This window comes from Gobius niger (assembly GCF_951799975.1).
Source record: "Gobius niger genome assembly, chromosome: 1".
Lineage (NCBI taxonomy): Eukaryota > Metazoa > Chordata > Actinopteri > Gobiiformes > Gobiidae > Gobius > Gobius niger.
In genome coordinates, this window is record NC_136852.1 from 29,184,839 (window position 1) to 29,204,602 (window position 19,764).

General features: G+C 41.2%; 1 protein-coding gene and 1 long non-coding RNA gene across 3 annotated transcripts in view; one reads left to right on the top strand and one right to left on the bottom strand.

The window, feature by feature from the left end:
* Positions 1-18,349, top strand: part of timm50 (translocase of inner mitochondrial membrane 50 homolog) — a 27,901-nt gene extending 9,552 nt beyond the window's left edge. Inside the window, exons 5-11 of one of the 2 annotated variants that reach the window (XM_079560147.1) lie at positions 8,775-8,833; positions 8,939-9,058; positions 11,141-11,245; positions 11,357-11,455; positions 16,586-16,742; positions 16,891-16,997; positions 17,912-18,349. In XM_079560147.1, the coding sequence (XP_079416273.1) occupies positions 8,775-8,833; positions 8,939-9,058; positions 11,141-11,245; positions 11,357-11,455; positions 16,586-16,742; positions 16,891-16,997; positions 17,912-18,010 (746 nt within the window). In that variant the 3' untranslated portion in view covers positions 18,011-18,349. The remainder of the gene's footprint in view (positions 1-8,774; positions 8,834-8,938; positions 9,059-11,140; positions 11,246-11,356; positions 11,456-16,585; positions 16,743-16,890; positions 16,998-17,911) is intronic. The other variant, XM_079560148.1, reaches the window with a different exon arrangement.
* LOC306965790 lies at positions 18,171-19,234 on the bottom strand. Its single transcript, XR_013793069.1, has 2 exons — positions 19,107-19,234; positions 18,171-18,762 (listed from the first exon to the last, which is right to left on the bottom strand). It is a non-coding gene; the product is annotated as an uncharacterized lncRNA (long non-coding RNA).
* Positions 19,235-19,764: the final 530 nt, after the last annotated feature.

Below are 19,764 nucleotides of genomic sequence, written 5' to 3' on the forward strand. Positions count from 1 at the left end.
GGTATTAAATGTATTAAATATTAAATGGATGTAGAGGTCTCTCAACTCCAGGGTTAGCAGACTCCGTAAAACTTCTAATATTTTTGTGAGAATCTGCGACGTTAATGTAATGTGTGAACAGCCCGCCCGGTGAAAGAAGCGATACTACGATGATGAGTATTCATTTATTTGCAGTAGATTAGCCATATTGAGGCCCATCGACTTGCTGGGCCTGTGTCGGGATGCCTTTAGTGATCCTGGGTTTTGTGTGGGACAGCTGTCGTCCCGGCTCGATCAGATCGCCATTGTAAACGGTTTGGGACGGTTCGCCGATAACAGATAATGCCTAAATCAATGTCCCCTCCTCCCATTGGCCGATCACTGCTGTCCTGCCGCCGGCCCCAATCAATGCATCCATAAATCTATAACTCTTAACGCGGTTTGAGTTTTCACCTCATCATTGTCCTCCCTCTGAGACACGGTTTAGCCATTATTGATCCGAGATATCACAACCTTAAACACATGTAGCTCATAGACACTGAACACATAAAGTGGGATCTTTTTATTTGATCAGGAATTAGTAAACCTTTCTTTGTCATTTTACATTTCATAAATTCATTGAAAATACAAAAGAATATGGTCAGTCATATCTAGAGCTTTGTCTCTCAGAAGTTGCCAGATTTGTCCAATTAACGAATACTCAGTGTTGGGGAGAATACATTGTGATTGTATTTGGTTACTTGATACGTGAGAATATTGCATTATGAATACTTAATAATTAGAATTAAATAGAAAAGTACCGGCTGTGCTTGTTGGAAGGCCTGATATAAACGTATTTACCACCAATTAGGAACAAACACTTAAAGCAAATGCACAGGAGCAGGTCATGTGACGCATTGTTTGCAAGAATTGTGGCATAAGGCGTTTTAAATCTTTGATTTGTTTTTGGAGAGAAAACAGGTCATTTATTTATTTATTTATTTGACAGGGACATTGCAGTTCAACATAGTACAAAACAAGCTTGTTACTGATGCGATGCAAAAGGAGTTTATCGCTAGTGCTAATTTTCAACTCCAGTCCCTGGTTGGGCCTTTCTACACCAAATTAACATTTTCAATTTTATCTTAAAAACTTACCTATATACACTAAATCATTTACAATACAATACAATATTATACTAATGGTGTGCAATATGAATGATTGAGTACATCAATGTATACCTATGATTTTAGGAAAGTAAATGATGAATTATGAGTACTCTCAAAGAGTAACTACTGGAATACAGTTAAAAATGAATATTCTTTCTAAATGTATTTACGTTACTATCCAACATTGCTAATACCCAAATTTTGCTTTATTCCTCTGCTTAATCTAATGTTTGCAAAATGTAGAAATGATAAATGTGTATTTTTTGGCATTATGGCATTAAGAATATTGTTATTGTACATTAAAATGGCATAAAAAGCCTTGTGCTGCTTCGTGCATAAACCCTGCAAATATAAACCACAAGTTTATCTAATGCAATGACTAAAATATCAATTAGATATTTGATTTCTGATCTCAAAACCCAACTAACTTGTACTGTCGTCCAGCTGCAGTTTATGGGGGCTTTTGGCTTGCTGCTCCTGACATTGCATAGATTCACTGCCTGACCAAAACAATAAGTTGGCACCAAAAAAAAGGTTGCACGCTCTAATATTTGGATTTGGACCGGGCCTTTAGCTTCAATCACAGCATGCACTCACTGTGGCTTTGTTTCAAAAAGCTCCTGCAGTGTCCAAAGATCCAGTGTTATTTGTTATTTATTTTTTACCAAGATACATGACCTGACCGACTGCAGCAAACCCACATCCGAATTGTTGGTCAAATCCAGATGGCGACTTTGTTCTTTCGATCAGGCTGTGTCCTGTTTGAGCCTTTTACTCAGGCCTTAAATGTCATTAAACAGCGTCTTTTTTTTTTTATTTGGACATGCATTCAATCTACATTTCTTTCATTATACATGCAACTGCAGTTTTTGTCATCATTTTCCATGGATTTTAAACTAATGATTGCTCTGAAGTTGCCGGTTATGTCCAGTTTGCCTTTAAGCATCCAAGTCTTCCTTCGCTCTTCTATTTGTTATATCCACTCAACAGGATATTTTGTTGTCCACAAAGAGCAAGCATTCAAATTGCGATTAATCGTACCGTATCCGTATATTTTGGACCACTTTGTTCTGCTGACGGACGGGCTGAGATCTAACCCAAGCGGCGAGAGACAGATGGCCAGCTCCCCATCGCCAAACGGCGCGCTGTAAAGTTACAGACGGGAGACGGTCGAACACAGACATACAGGGCCTCTGGGAGAAGCTTTTATGAGCAAATTTCCTTTCCGACGACAGCCCCAGTGAGCAAGTCCTCTATGACAGACAGGTATTGATGAAGCGATCATCGCAGCAGCAGGCGAAGGCGATCACACGTCGTTTAGAAGAGAGAGAGAGGGGACAGACTGACTCAGAGATCGATCTCTAAACCAACCCAGGGACATGTCATTAAAGAGCTGCAAATCAGACTTCAGTTAAAGGGGGTTTTCCGTGTGGTTACCCAAACACAAATTTACTTTGCTGAACTGGGACCAATTCAACCCTGCCTTCAGTGCGTTAGTCTTTAGTCCAGGATCTAGACTTGTTTTCTTTCAGAGCTTTGTCCTGGTTTATACTTCAGTTTGGTTCTGAATCCTTCTTTTCATCCTTGACCTTTTTCCTTTCCACACCCGCATCAACCTCCATTGAATTAGTCGATATTCCCTGTACTTCGTTGTGGATTGTGCCAAAAGATCATCCCCAGATCAAACGGATGTCCTTCAGTGTAATGACCTCCGGGACTCTCCCAGGACTTTAGGGACCGAGGCTGGCCAGGGGATGGTGCTTAGGGACTGGGCAAAAGTTCACGGCTCCCCCGGGACACCCCCGTCCCCCAATAACACCAACAACAATTATGTCTATTCGTTTAACCGCGTCAGCAATGCATGGCAGAGTGGCAATGGGAAGAAGGAAATGCTTTCATTCAAAAAGCATGAACCACCTATAGCCTTTTCTGAAATCACTTTATCGAATGGTTCTATGAATGGAAATCAGTGGGAGATTCTCCAAACACCCCTTGTTTTTTTATTATCGGGGGCTGAAGTGAGGCACCGTAGATCTAAGGCGTGTTTTAGATTCCAGTTAACGCGCTGTTGTTCACGTTCTCCCTCTCTCTCTCCATAACGGTCGCTCTTTTGAACCACAGGGGCCCATCGCAAACGCCAGGGGCTGGGTGGTCCGCCCTGGCCCCCCCCATAAGCCCCTAAAGGCACCTCTGATGTGGAAATGAGTTGTTTTCAGATTCTTGAACGCGTTGATGTCCCTCAACTTGTTTCTGTTTCTGTTACATGCCATTTCCGTGAGATATGATTGGAGAATCCTGCATGACTTGAGAGCTTACACAAACGCCTGATCATTAGTGGCGAGGCCTGTTACATTACCCTCCGATATTTACTTATGTGCAGATGAACCCATGTTTGAACTGTCCCCGTCTCAAGTAAACACATCAGGAATGTACTGTAAAAGGCGGTGATGCAAGTTCAAAATGTTTTGCTCCTGTTGCTGTATGACAAGCACACGTACAGTAACTATTAACAGTACTGCACTGGGAAGTAGAGGTCTAAACCACGAGTTTACGTACTCTTCAGACAGTAATCCCCTTACATTCCACGATGAGCCGGATTGTCACGAGATTTATGAGCTCACAGACTTACGACAATCTGTCTTGTGCACCTCACTCCTGTACTGTGAGTTTTTTATTTGACGACAGCGACAACTAGGACTGGACAATAGGGCAAAAAAATGCCTTATATTGATCTATGTCGATTTTGTTTTTTTTACTATTCCATGCTAAAAATTCATAAATGTAGCTGATTCTTTTACTACAAACCGCAGTTCAAACCAAAACAAATGTTTTCCTCCAGTTTCATTTAGCACAACAATCTTCCATTGTCTCGTTCAAACTCCAAAACTAGGTGCTGTTTCTGCCAAAGAAATGGCTGTAAACCTGACAGTCCAAACAAAGTCCTATGACGATTATTGAGACTGACCAAAGTAGAGAGTGCAGTTTTGATTAAATTTCGATTAATTGGATTCATTTTAATAAAGGTTGATCACATCAATCCCAGGTAAACACTCGACCCAAACAAACAGGAAGCATGCAGCAGCACATGCGGCAGCTAGAGGAGAGGACCTGGTGATTTTACGTGTAAAATTAGCTACAAAGTTGCGCTAACTCGTCTGAAGGGCAAAACAGAAACACACAGGGAGCTGAAAGAGGAAAACTACCAATGCGGATTTGTTTTGAGGCTCCAGCGGTGCATTAGCTGGAATTCTAACAGTGAATTGTAAGTTTGATCGTCTTTTTTACTAACGAACGAGCGGTTTACACATTTCTTTATGTAAATATTAAGTTGTTGGCGTTTCACTCCGTGACGTCGTGGCCTTTTTTAAACAAAAAAAGTTGAATCAAGATCGATCAACATGAGGAAAATAATGTTGTTGTTTTTTCCATAATTGCCCAGCCCTGCAGAGCAACATCAAAACTTGTTAGCAAAATGAAAACAAAACGAATCTACCTCTAATATACTGCTTTATAAAGTTAAAACCACTTTTTTGTTTTGTTTTACTTGTATTATATCTTGTGGTGGGACTCGATTTAAAAGTTTAAGTTTAAGACCTTTGTATTAATTCATCGCATTTAAGCATAATTAATTTAAGGGGCTGTATGTATTTTTTAGAGGTATATTTTAGATGCTTCTTTGTATTTTCCTACATTTTAACTAATTTTCCTGGAGATGTGAGGCCTGTGTGATCATTTCAAACACTAGACAATAGACAATTAGATTTATTTTGAAAATCATCTTTTTGAATAAGTTTATGTCAACGCTTAACTGTGTGAATAAACCAGTTTGACAGTAAAATCGTGTTCATCCCTAAGCAACATTTGCAGGAAAAAGCAAACCAAGATGGTGTCTGTGCCGCTAAAGTAAAGTGCAATTGATTTCGATTCATGTTTTTAATCGCACTAAACCTTATATAATTAATTGATCTGAATTAATCGGAAATAGTCTCGGCCCTAATTATATCATCTTACAACCGTAGTGTCTTTGCTGTGCCAGTGATTTGTCAAAACGCCGGTGGTAACATATCTACCTTTTGCCAGGTTATGACCCACATGGTAAAAAGGATCACTTCAAATCATTTCAATTAGAAAATAGTTTAATAATCAGCATTTGAATCGACTTTATCATGCAAACATCCCGCCCAAGGCTTCGTGACCCCCGCATTCTCAGCACTGCCCATCAGTCTTTATTGAAAGCTTAGTTAAATTAGGCGCCAAAAAGACAAAAATCAATGTGATTATTTTCTATGTATTGGCGACTTCCTGTTTGTCAGATGTGGCCCCTCTATCCCCCATTACCTCATTCATTTGCATAAGAAAGAGCTGACCACCTCCTCCACTTTCACTGGAGCAAAACACCGGATTCTTCTGCACCAGCGCTCGGGCCTCACCCTTCCAAGAAACGACCCGTTATGGACCCCCCACCCCCCAAATAAAGACATAGATGGGCCTCTGAAACTGGTGTGGACAAGACTATAGGATCGCTGCAGATTTATGTGCCGTGGTGTCGCAACTTTCACCGGGTTAGTCCTGGGGTAGATATGGTTTGGTAATGGTTTGGTTGTGGCTCATTACTGGTTCCGAAATGGTTTAATCCTGGGTAAGTGGTGGTTTAGACTTGTTAAGTACCGAGCCGGACCTTGTATTGATTCTGTACTAGTATTGGATTCGACTTGTTTAATGCCCCTAAACTGAAGTCTTGCTGTATTTTGGAGTCCGCTCCTTAAAACCCCGTAACCTCTACCTTAGCCAAGTGCATTTTCTCCCGTCCGGCTTTACCCAAATCTACAAGCTCCTGGACTGGAGCCAGTGTAACGCCTCATTTGAAAGCTCAGACCTACAAAACCGATCTACACGGAACTTTTTCCTTGCATTGTTGCTGTGTTGTTGTCGCTTTTTTTAATGTTCTTTTTCATCAAAGTTTTGTCACATTTTTGTTGATTTTTTTGTGTGGCTTTTTTCATTGCGTTTTTGTCACATTTTGCCACTCTTCTGTTGTCTTTTTGTGGCTTTTTTGCTTCTCTTTTGTTCCTTTATTATTGTGCGGGTTTTTTTGTGTGGCTTTTTGCTACACTTTAATCGCTTTTTTGCTACGTTTTCATCCTCGTTTTCTTTTAGTTCTTGTCGCCGTCTTGACTATCTTTTTCCAATAAGTTTAAGATTTGGGTAAAGCCAAATGTGGTTCAGGTGGGCGTTAAGAGGTTAAACAATGTAAACCGGAGCTATCCCACTTTTCCAAGATGCGCTTTGTTATGGAGGCAATTTGAATGCTGAATGAGAAGATCAGAATGAGTCGCCTGAAGCTGTTTAAAAAAAAAAAAAAAAAAAAAGAAATCTGAGAAATCCTTTGCAACATCACTGAAGCATGGATGGATTTATGAAAACATCCTAACATGGCTAGATGCAATTTTTTTTATTTTTTTTAACTTTTTTCCACCATTGGTCCTTTTATAACGAATTGCTATGATGCCATGTTAAAAAAAAATAGAAAATAAAGGAAAATAAAGAAGAGTGTCCTGCAGTGTACTGGTGCTGTTGTTGTTTTTTAAGATTCCGACTGTGTGGTATTTCTTAAAAAATGTTATTGACGTTGATCGGCGCTCGTTCGTGTCATCACTGTCGGATCGTGGCAGATGGCGGGGCTTCCTGGCTGGTTCCACGTGCTGCGATGAACTCTGGGGATCGAGTCCCCAGAGACCGCCCCATGTGCTCAGTCAGGACAGAGACGCTCCTGTGTCAGGCTTTTGATTATTCATTTGTTTAATTTCTCAATCGCGGCCCTCAAGCTGTGTCTTCATCCCTTCACTGTTCGTCTCCTACAGCAATGTACCATCAGGGTTTGCTATTTTTTTATTTTTTTTTGAATAGGATTTTGAATGGTTTAGAACTGCTTAGCGCTAGGGTGGTCATTTATTGTATTTAATTTTTAATATTTCAAATCAAATACCAAAAGTGGAATATATTTTAAGGAGAAAGCAATATTTTTACCGATTTTATCCCTTTTTTCTAGGACATCCTGCATTTCCTTTTTACTTGCCGCCTTTTCTCCCTTTCCCCTCAATTCTTCCTTCATCATTTAGTCACATGACCGCGGCAGATGGCGTGGCTTCCTCCTTCCACACGCTGCTATGAACTCTGGGGGATCGAGTCCCCGGGGAGCGAACAGTGTGTTCAGAAATGGCCCGGGATAGAGAGGCACGCGCGCCGCTCTCTATACCGCCTTTGTCCGCCCTGTTTGCTGTAATGAGCCCCTCGGCCCCGTGGGAAATGAAGTCTTTATTATTATGAGGCATTAGGTGCTGACAGCTGGGCGTTTGTTTTTTACTGCGACGCGTCCAGATTCCTTATCAGGCTGGACATCAACAGCCCATCCATCGCGGGTAGGACGCGGCGTGTGTGAAATACATGAGAGGTGGGAAAGGTGGGAAAGGGAGCCAGTATTTGATGAGAGCCAGAATGAAGCTTTCCCTATACAAGGAAAAAGAGGAAATATACAAATTCAAATTGTTGAAATGAGTCAGTTTTCGCGCAGTAATGTCTCACTTTACTGCACAGATGTCGAAGTGCTCCTAAGGTGTTACGCCTTACAATATAGTAGTACCCTTTTTATCCGCTTACAAAATCGACATGTTAAATCTCGTGTAACCGCTTGGTAGCTTCTAACTTCACCCCAGTTTGGAGCTGTACCTTTGCTCGGAGAGAGGCTAAATGCTAGCAACGTCTTTGGTCTATTTGCATGACTGAGCGCACGCACAAAGACTGTTACGCATCAACTCGTCTAAGCTAAGAACATCTCAGTGTGGAAAAACGGTGATAATAATAATACACTTGTATTATAAGCCTGTATTACCAAGACTGTAGTCATTATTCATCCACTCCATCAGTGTTAATTTTGACAACATATTTTCATTTAGTTTTAGTCTTAGTCTTTTGACGAAAATGTTATTTAATTTTAGTTGAGATTTAGTCAAAAAAATGTCTTAAATTTCAGTCTAGTTTTAGTCGACTAAATTTAAGACAAATTTAGTCGACTTTGCATTTATAATGTTTATTATAATCATATTTAATCAAGGTCTTCTGTTTTATGGAGCTTCTCCCACATGAATAAAGCTCAGAGCTGATCCTTTGGCAGAGAATTTACATGATCTGAGGCTCTTTCAGACGGTCAATAGAAGTTTGGATGATTTTAGTCTCTCCTTTTTATTTTTATTTAGTCTTATTTTAGTCGACTAAAATATCTGGACATTTTAGTCATAGTTTTAGTCTCATGAAAAACTTTTAATTTAGTTTTAGTCCAATTTTAGTCGTCAAAAATAACACTTTGACTAAAATTAAGACTAAATATTTTAGTCGACGAAATTAACACTGCACTCGATACTCGTGGTGGTGATCTACTGTTGTAGCCACAGCTGCCCTGGGGTATACTGACGGAAACGAGGCAACCAGTCTGTGCCATCGGCCCCTCCGACCACCACCAACCACACACTCACTCACTACATTCACCGGTGGCCTATTCCTTTTACAGGACTAGCTAAAATGACAGTTGGGTTGTTTTTTACATCACGATTGTTGGAAATGTATTTCAATCGTTTTTTTCTATATTTACAGAGCCTCCAGTCATTCAACAGTTGAAGCGAACGGTGAAATACTTCAAAGACTACAGACAGGTGCGGACCGCTGAACTCTCCTCTTGAATTCATAATCGGTTGTCCTGTATGTCTCTCGCTTTGATGCGCTGCTGTGACATGTTTGACGTGATGTGTGTGTGTCAGATGATCATCGAGCCCACGAGCCCAAAGCTCCTGCCCGACACGCTGAAGGAGCCGTACTACCAGCCGCCCTACACTCTCGTCCTGGAGCTCACAGACGTGCTGCTGCACCCAGAGTGGTCGGTACGTGACCCACTGCAGTTGAATAGATTCCTTTTATGTCCATTTTAGTCTGGCTCTGTTTGAATATAAGACATTAGCTTCCATTCAGTGGAAGGGGCCGCTGTAACGTCAATTGTGCTGCATGTGGTTATGTAGCGAGAAGGGTTTGTGTTGGATGTCGAAAAAACACTGGTATCTAAAGTATAGCAGCAGAAATATATGGCAGTAATAACAAACTCACCATTACTTGTTATTACTGCAACCAATAGGCTGTTAGACCTAAGCTAATGCGCCTCAGTAAGTTAAGTTAAACCTCAGTTGTTGGTCTGATTTAACCTGGATTGCACAGCCCTATCAACCTTTTGAGCGTCTAGAAAAGTGTTGAATAAAACTGATGCCGGAAGTTGATGTTATTTATTCTGTGGAGCTCCTTGCACATTTTCCAGTGAAGCATGACAATAAATTCTCACTCCTGTGGCTTCTTGTACGAGCTTGTCCTTCAAGTGACTGTTCCTTGGAAACAGTTGCCACAAACACCAGGTGCGAGTCAATGGGTGACCAGGTGAATACAAGTTAGCAGCATTTTTGAGTAGTCATAAATAATGAATTGAAAACGTTGTAAACTATCCCCCACATATGAATGAAAACTCTGTATAGCGATTGGCCTGCACCTGTCGCAGATATCAGCCCCATTATCCATCTGTCTGTGCTATATTTACTTGCCAGTCCTTTATCAAAAACCCCACTCGGCGGCCCAACATAAGAAAAGAGTAGTTTAGCCAAAGCTTCAGCAGAGACACAAAGCAGAAGATCAGAGGGGTCGACCAGGTGTGTGGGCGGGACCAGGAGGGGCTTGTCTACCACCTGTCGCTCTTTACCCTCTTTACCTGCAGGTGCACTCAGCCGTAACCTGAATCCGGCTCCAACTGACGGCTCATTCAGAAAAAAAAAACATTGTTGCTCAACTTGAATGATTCAGTGTGTTCCTTTTTTAGCGCAGCACGATTGAGAGAGTTGGTAATTGGGGGAATATTACTGCAAATGACTCGTTCACATGTCAGAGTTTTTTTAACAGTAAAGTTGCAAAAGTCCAGATTTAGTGATTAAATGATTTTTCTCATTTACTTAAATGTTAGCCTGGTTTTGGTCCTGATTTAATGTTGGTGTTGGTTTTAGTTTGACGTAGCTCACTGTGTTGAACCGTAATGAGTCTTTCATTACTTCCTCAGCCCCCTCAGGATTGTAGCAGAAAAGGCAACCTTACTTTGCATTTTGCTACAGTTTTCACCAAAACTCTGGGGAGTAAGAAAAGACTTAAAGGTGCATTCTGTAACTTTTTATTTGCGGAAAAATAGATATTTGTGCATATTTGTGCACAGTGTTCCAGCCGGGTTTCTACAAGGTGCAGTGATATCACAAATATAATCTCTTTTATTTCTTGCATAAAAAGTAGCATAATGCACCTTTAAAATGGTTTTTTAAATAGTTGTTTCATCTGTGCGTTCCCCTGTCCTACGCTGTGGTCAGTGGGAGGAGCAAACAAACACTTGTCACTGCGATGGCCTGGCTCTGAGGTCACACAACCCTGATGAAACAGAGCCCTGAGTGAAGCTTCACACAAACGCCACCGCATCACACGGGGGAAAGATCTAACTGCACACGCAGCATTTAACAGTCAGATAAAAGCCTAATGCCAAATAAGCATCCAAATGAGAAACTCGGGCGGAGATCGAGGTGGAGCGCAGAGCGGCGGTTAGTTGCAGGCAAGTTGTTTGGTTTTGGGAAAAGTTGCAATGCCGCACTGATTTTGTGGAGTTTACTTGATTTTGCTTTAATAGTTGCGACCGCAACATCGTGAAATCCTGGAGGAACGGCTTCCTGGTTCAAATTAAACCTGCAAGCTTAACATCAAGCTAAACTAAAATGCATAAAGATATATATTTGCATAACATCAACAACAACATTTGTCTTTAAGATCCTCATTATTAAAAAACAGCCTCTAATTAAAGTTCTTTTGGCTCCGTTTTGCATCCGAACTTCACATGAATCTCTCCCTCTCCACACTCTTTCCTGCTGTTAACCCAGGCCTCTTTGTCCCCTCAGTTATCGACAGGCTGGAGGTTTAAGAAGCGCCCGGGCATCGAATATCTCTTCCAGCAGCTCGCGCCGCTTTACGAAATCGTCATCTTCACAGCAGAGACGGGAATGGTAAGTGTAGCTGTTTGTTTAACTGAAGTCTCATTTAAGTTGGGTTGAAATAAGCTTGGGATGAACTCCATCTACACGTGGTCACATCTGATCTCCTGTTTTTGTCCTCAGACGGCGTACCCTCTGATCGACAGCATAGACCCACAAGGCTTCGTCATGTACCGCCTTTTCCGAGACGCCACGCACTACATGGACGGGCACCACGTCAAGGTGCGTGCGTTTGCCTGCCGTATTGATTAAGTCTGGGACAATACGCTTTTGTCAGGGCACGATATGAATGACGATCGATACAACAGGCATTGTACTGTGATAAAGTAATAGAAAAAAGTATAATCCACAAAATGCCATCTTGATCTTGGTGAAAATATTGATCATATCATTGATTTTTCTCCCTTAAAGTTTTCATGTCTTTCAGTTTTCAAAATTGACCCTGTGCGATGCTTATTTTGACGTTTTGTGTCTAGCGAGGCGGAGATATCCAGGAAGTAACTAAGACGTCGCTTTCCTTGGCGCATTCATTCGCATATTATTTATATAATATTTAACTTTAATTGTTTACTTGGTTGGGACAGTGCATGTTAATGAGCATACATGGGACATCCACGTGTCCTGAAGGGTCCCAGGGATGACGCTATAATCCAAATATGGTCATTTCCTTTCTGGGAGCCACCCGCACCAAAAGTCTGGAGAAATGTACGACACGTTACAAAACTTCTGGGTCGCTTTTCTCAAAATGAGATTTTTGCTGCACACATGCAATGACCTCGCCACTTTAGTAGCTCCTACAGACTCCGCCCTTCCAGGCTTGGACTTAAAATACAGAGTTTAAAAATGTTAAAACTAAGTATCTTCCTCCCCCTACATGTTCCAGCCATGTCCTAATGTGTAGAATGAGCTCAGACCTGTTCACCACAACTGCCTCTAAAATCCTGCACTGTCACTCAAAAAGGTGTTACTTGCACAAGCTTAATAGAGACTGCAGTTACACGAAAGACCTGAGGTGGCAGTAGTGAGCATAAAATGACCAACTTGCATCTAGTCTCTTTAAGAATAGCTTTAGGCATTTTTTTTTATTTTTTTTTGTGTGAAAACATAACAAAAAAACTTGCAATATATTATTTTCTCATTCATGTTGGTAATCTACAGCAGACGTTTCACCTTGATATCACTAAATCTAACTTTTTTTTCCATATTCATCTGCAGCGTCTCGCCTTAAATGAAAAACTCATTTACCTTTCAGTTAACCATTCACCATAGGCTATGTGCACAGTTTCACCATGTGACGTCTTCCTGGACAGTAAGCCAGACGCTGTACTTCCTGTCGCTGATCGTTTACTTTCACATTTAGCAGGTTCCCACACAAATAAAGAGTTAGCTCAGGACAACGAGTTACTGATGAAGTCACAGAAACGTGTTACAAACATCATGTTCACTGTGAATCCAGCACCCAAAGGAAACGCCAGCTGTCGTAAGGGCGGAGCTTTTATCTTAGAGCTAAAGGCTAGTGTTAAAAAATGATAATATAACATGTAAACAAGTCAATATTATTTCAACTACTAACAGGACGATTCTTTTTTGCGCAGGCTCGTTCAAAACTTTGAGCTAGATTTAATTTTAATTTTGTTAGACGCGTTAGCCTCAAGACAAAAACATCCACCGTTATGAACACGGAGGTTTCCTCCAGTGAAGTTGTTCCGTCTCGCGTAATATTTTCTAACCTGCTCCAGTCACATCCGAACTTTTACTCGCTGTCCTTTACCAAATCTTGAGCTATTGCCTAATTTCTGTGGGACCTGCTCATTTTTAATGATAAGAGCTAACGGACAGGAAGGAAAGCGTCTGGTTTACTGTCCAGGCGGAAATCACGTGGGGTCACTGTGCATATAGCCCATTGCCTACAGAAGTTTTTGTTTCATGTGGATAGGGCAGGTGAGCCCAGAGATATTCGCCCCAGACGGGTCTATACATCTGCTTTTAGTCTAAAAATCGCCAAACTTTTTCAACCCAAAACAACCTATCCCCGATGACTGCTTCGTTACAAACCTTTGCCACAGTGGAGCACAACAGCCTCACTTATTGGTATAATACAGAGATTAAACCCAGATTAAAAATAACACAGTAATCCCTTTTAAAAGATCTCCATAGTTATATCTTCAACCGTAAGTGGCAGAGTGGGCACCCTGCTGGGCCTGCCTTCTGCTTCATTGATTGGTCGTCCTCAATACCAAGGCCCGCCCCCCCTGTCAATCACCCCACTGTGTTTTGTAATTGGGGGGGGGCGGGGGGTTAGGGGCTTCTTAACCTACTTCCCACCCAGAAGACACACGCCAAGACCAAGACGGGGGAACCAGACATGGCAGCATATGTTCAGAGATGGAGAGAGTAGCCCCACGCTCCAGATGTCCAAGGGAAAGTTAGCGGACGTCCTATTAAGAAACAAACAAAAAAAACCTGCTGTGTGCTTTTGCAGCCCCGCTTTGTTAATGCACAAATAAACTCAGTGAATTAAAGCACATTAAAGATCTCAAAATCAATAGAGGAGGAAAGCTAGGATTTTTTTTTTCTTAAGTAACAGCGAAGTCGCCTTTTCGTTGTTACTTAATTGTTTATAGCTGGAGTAAAACATGAAAACAAAAAATGAAATTAGAATTCAGTAAAATTTCATTCAAGTCTGCAAATAGGGGTGCACAGTTTATCGCCATATTGTTATCGCAATGTGGCAAGAAACCACAATATATCGCAAAATCACTGAGGTTTTCATCTTTTTTTCTTTTTTTTTTTGCTTACACAGCCTAAAACGAAAAATGTTTTTTAGTTTAAATTCCGATTTTCCCATTTTAGTCCGTTTTGCAGACCTGTTTCGCTTCTGATTTCATGTTTTGTTTTTGAAACGGATTCATAAATTATCACCATTTTCACACAGTTATCAAGTATTGCAGATGTTTATGTTTCAGTCTTCTCCCAAATGGTAATGAACACGCACTATGAAGCTTTGGTTAGAGGATTATATTTCACATTATGAAAAAAGAACATTTCCTCCTGATACTTAGTACTTCAACATAATGTTTCTAGATTATGCTCGTAGTGTTCCTGAATCCATCGTTTGTGGCGCAAAGAGAAAACGCACCTGTAAATGAGTCCCGCTGCGCGATGAGTTTATTTGCCGAGAAGGTGATCAAGTCCGACTCTCCAAAGCGTGCTTTAGAAACGCGTTGTCACTTGTTGGTTGGAGCCGACGGCAGCAGGGACACACTGGTTCCCGTTCTACAAACGCAGAGGTTAATCCCACTGTTGTCTTTGCTCCGTGGAGGAAACATAAGACGTCTGATCCAGTCCAAATGCAGGCCACCACAGACAAAGACTGAGAAGGGCCTGGGTCAAATGTCCCGACCTGGGGCTCTCCGCTGGTGAGACGGACACAAATGGTGGTGGGACGCGGGACTGTTGAAGTAATTACACGGATAATTACTTAGGGTTCCTACTACCTTCACCGTGATTGAGTCTCTGATTCGTATATGTTTCATTTTTTTCCATAAGTTTCCATTAAGAGCTTGATGGAGGCTGATGAGCTGCTGTATGTGGTGACCTAAGTGATACATGTAGTGAAACTTAATCGCCATCTAAAATAACCATGCAGTGGTTTGTTCCTCATGTCTTTTGAGTCTTTGAACTCGACATTTTATAAAGACAATAGAAAGACATGTGAGCGCATCAAAGCGGGTCCACTTTGTAAGTTTAAAAAGCGTTGTCCAACGGGTGCTCTTCAAGGATGGGGCCAGAGCAATTTATAAAAAGCAGTGTATGTACCTTGTAGTGTTTTCACATACTTTTGCCTTGACAAGACAGGAAGTAGTATGTGTCAGAACGCGTTGGCTGTCCAGATGTCACAATAAAAGACTTTTAACTTTTTTGTAAGCGGCTCGGATCTTTGACTGCTTAAACACTAGCAGGTCTTTATAGTTTTGTTTCTTATAGTAAGACAGAAAGGTTTAGTTTACCTGCTTGACTAGTTTCGATCACTTCCTGTGATCTTCCTCAGAAGCGACACCTTCTGAGGAAGATCACAGGAAGTGATCGAAACTAGTCAAGCAGGTAAACTAAACCTTTCTGTCTTACTATAAGAAACAAAACTATAATAGCCTTAACCTAAGAAGACAGTATGAACCTTCTACAAAGACTAGCAGGTCTTTTTATTTATTTCCAAACATTTTATTTTGAAAAGTTTTTGAGATTTTACTTTAGGAACCAGAGCGGATTTTGAAGTAGTTTTCTTAACCTCTTAACTCCCGCCTGGACCGAGAGCATTTTCTCCAGTTCAGCTTTACCCAAATCCTGTAGGCCAGTGTAACACCTCATTTGAAAGACCTACAAAACTAAATTGATCTTTTTCCTCACATCATTAGATTTTTTTTCATCACTTTTTCGTTTTTTTTTGTCCACACTTTTTCGTCAAATTATTCGCATTTTTTTGTCAAATTCTTATCACTTTTTTGTCAATTTTTTGTCACTTTTTCGTCCATTTCTTCTCAATTTTTGGTCAAATTTTTCTCACTTTTTTGTCAATTTTTTGTCACTTTTTCGTCCATTTTTTGTCACTTTTTGTCATTTTTTTTGTCCATTTTTGTTGATTTTTTCTCACTTTTTTCACATTTTCATCCTTGTTTTCGTCTGTTTTGTTGCTTTTTTCACACCTTTTGTCCAGAAGCTTTTGGATTGGGGTAAAGCTGGAGAAAATGTGCTCGGTTCAGGTGGGAGTTAAGGGGTTAAAGTTGATCTTAAGACTAAATTTAGTCTTTGGTTTTGTGTGGGTGCTCCTGTTTTACCTGCCGGAAAAAAAAGGTTCTTTCTGGAGCTGAAAAGGAGGCAAACACTCTGGGACAGTAGATTAAAATGGGATATTACACAAAAATCGACTTTTTGGCGCTTTTTACCATGTAATTTAACATTGTAATGTTGTGCTCTCATCAGAAACCGACCTGTTGCGCATCTTTGAGTAAGCTTTGAATCTTCCCCAGTGGTTTTCCTTTATTGAAACAGCTGTGCAGCAAAGTAGAGCAAAGTGGAGCGAGATTGCATGAAAATCAGAAAGTGAAACTACCGGATGTTTAGTTTCAGCTGTTTGACTATCTAACAAAAGCGTAAGATGGTGATGAAGATGTGCTAGAAATTATTACTAAATACCTTCAAAAAGCATAATACCCTTTCTTTAAGCAACTGTAGTGCTTAAAAAGTACTTGAAGACTAAGAGCCAGAGCCAAAAGTTGTGCTGTATGAAATGATCCAAATGATTTTCCACAAAAAGATAATTTAATTATGGATTATTTGTTTGTTTTTGTGCAGGATGTGTCGTGCCTGAACCGGGACACCAGTAAAGTGATTGTGGTGGACTGTAAACGCGAGGCCTTCAGTCTGCAGCCCTTTAACGGCATGGCCCTGAAGAAATGGGACGGAAACTCGGACGACCGCACGCTATACGACCTCGCCAACTTCCTCAAGAGTAAGACTCACCAGATCGAAGTTCTTACAGTTATTGAGTATCGCTGTTGTCGATCTCATCTTCTCCTATTATGCAGCAGCGCAATACCTAGTGGATGACGTTGTACTGCAGTCATTGTAGCATTGTTGTAATATTTGTGTGTTTTTAGCCATAGCGCTGAGTGGAGTGGATGATGTGCGGTCGGTGCTGGAGAACTACGCTCTGGAAGAAGACCCCATCGAGGCGTTCAAACGGAGACAGGCTCAACTCGCACAGGTACAAACCCACCACATCAGTGACGTCTTCCCAGTTCTATTGTATTACTTTAAAGGACGGACCAAGTATGACCCGAGGACATACTTTAGCTCCCGATGACAGCTGTTGGGTTAAGTTCTACCAGAGTTCTGACTCTCTCTAAAGGCTACATGGAAGCATAGCAAAGGTCATTCTTTTCTTGCTGTAATTATGGTTTTAACACAGCCACCTCAGCTAGAGTTAGTAAGCAAGTAAAGTTTATTTATGTTGCACCTTTCACAGACAGAGAAGTCGTAAAGTGCTTCACAAAATGACAATAGAAATACAAAGTACAGTTACAGTCACAAAACATGATGTGTTCTGTTGTGGACAATAGCACAAGCCGCATTAGCATTTGCGAGTGCCTTTTGATTACAATTAGCCTATTTATTTAGTTTGGGATGGAATGTTATGAATTCACTGTAACCATGGATATCCAACCATGTTTGTGGGTACTAGCAAGCATTTCCCATAGACTAACATTAGCTAAAAACGGTGGAGAGAAAAACGTGGAACAACTCCATTAGCTGCCGAGTCATTACTGGTAAATCTATCCAACACACTGTAGTGTCCAAATATTTTACCTTTTGAAATCTACATTCATTAGTTTATTATTTAAAGAAAATATAATAAAAGTCACCTTGAGAATTAGCTCAGTTTGTGACGGTATTTTTACATTTGTTAGCGTCAAATTAGCGTTAGCCTTTAGCGTCAACACTTCAGCACCTACGTTTACAAACAGCTAGGTCATATCTGGTGAAGTTTTAACATGTTGAAAGTGTCTATTCAACATCTGCTTGTTTTCTTCCATATACTGTTAATTTGTTTTATTAGAACACCGACAGGAAACTGTTGTCACCCTAGAAAGTAATTCATAGTTTTCGTTTGATTTTCAGGAGGAGGAGCAGCGTTTGTCTGAACTCTCGCAGCAGAAAAAGCAGGGGATGTCTCTGGGTTCCATTACGTCTCGGTTTTGGCGTTCAAAACAACAGTGAACTCGTGCTCCCGTTTTTAACCCCACTCATCAACCAATCAGATAACGGTATCCAGGCGCAGCAGCAACAGCGCCGGCCAATCCGCGAACAGAGCCACGGCGCAGAGGATACCGAGAGAAAGACGGACTGCTCTATGGACCAATGAGCGCTTGGAGGTGGGGACAAACTGCCACAAGGCCCCTCCCCCTTTGGTCATCACGGTGCTGCTGGTTGGATGAAAGAGAAGAGTAATCATGGATCTGTATGGTCAGCAGTGTTTGAAATGACTGGACTGAAAAACGCTGCGATCCATTCAAAAGACTCTACTATGGAAAGTGTTTAAATATTATTATCGCGGTTCGTTCACGTAATAAAGGCTCGTGTGAAGGCGTTTAATCAAAACGGCCCCAGTCTTTTGTCTAATTAGTAAGTCAGTCCTTGTAATAATACAAGTCATTCGTACTGTGTTTTACAATGATTGTTTCTCAAAGCACTACACTACACACTATTTATTCACTCCATACTCAGTGATGTTTATTATTATTGCTGCCACAGCTGTTTAGACATCGCCCCTGCACCCATCACCAAACCACTCGCTCACACAGCCAAGATGGATGAAGAACCCTGTCTGTGCCTGCAGGAGCCGGGATTCAAACCGTCAACTTTCCAAGATGACCTGCTCTACCATCTGAACCAATGGTTCCCAACCGGTTTTCCTTGAAGGTCTCCTCTGCGTTTGCTGTAATCAGACCACACCCCGTCCAGTCTTAAACCTGGCCAGGGTTGCCAGGTCTGGGCAGCCAAACCCGCCCAAAAATATCTGGAAACTGCGGAAAACCCGTGGACATAAGGCACGGCTGGAATTTTCAATATTGTTTACTAGTTAACAAAGTGCTCCTGCGATGATGAGAAACCGCCCCTCCCTTATTGAAAAAGTAGCTTACAGAGCCTTGGATTTGCCTTCGAAATAGTGATTTTGATCAAAAATAAGATGGAAATAGACAATTTGACATTGATTTCAGCAAGGCAAAAAAACGCTGACAGTTTTTTTCACCCGCGGAATGGCTTTAAAAACCACCCAATTCCGCGGTTTAGCCGTGGACCTGGCAACCCTGACCTCGGCCCTCACAAATGTATCAAATCATACACCGCGTTCCAAATTATTATGCAAATTGTATTTCAGTGTCAAAAGGGAAAAACAAAACAAAAAAAATTCTGTGAAACTCACGGATGGTCTTACGTCTCCGGGCTCTTTGAATCACTGACATCAATCTCAGACGCCTGAGATTAGTTGTCAGGTTAAGCCCAGTTAAATGAAAAACTACTGAAAAAGGACATTAAACATTATTAAGCAGACCATAATTTTCAAGCAAAATGGGAAAGAAAAAGGATCTCTGCTGATGAAAAGCGTGAAATAGTTGAATACCTTGGTCTAGGTATGAAAGCCTTCAATATTTCATGGAAGATTCAGTTTAATCATCGTACTGTTAAGAGATTTGTGGCTGATTCAGACACACACGGGTTTGTGCAGATAAAGGCACAATGAGGACGGTTTCTGCCAGCAGACAGGTGTTTGAAGCTGCTGGTGCCTCTGGAGTCTCCCTAACATCAAGCTGTATTACTTTCTCCTTCATATTTGCTGATTTTAACCATTAGATTTGCCACGTATTACTAGACCCTCTGACCTGACAAAGCTCTGGGACCCCCATGTGTTCTCATGCGCCTCCATTTAAACCTATCAAAAGAGGGAGGGAGAAGCGCTTCCTGGACCTAAA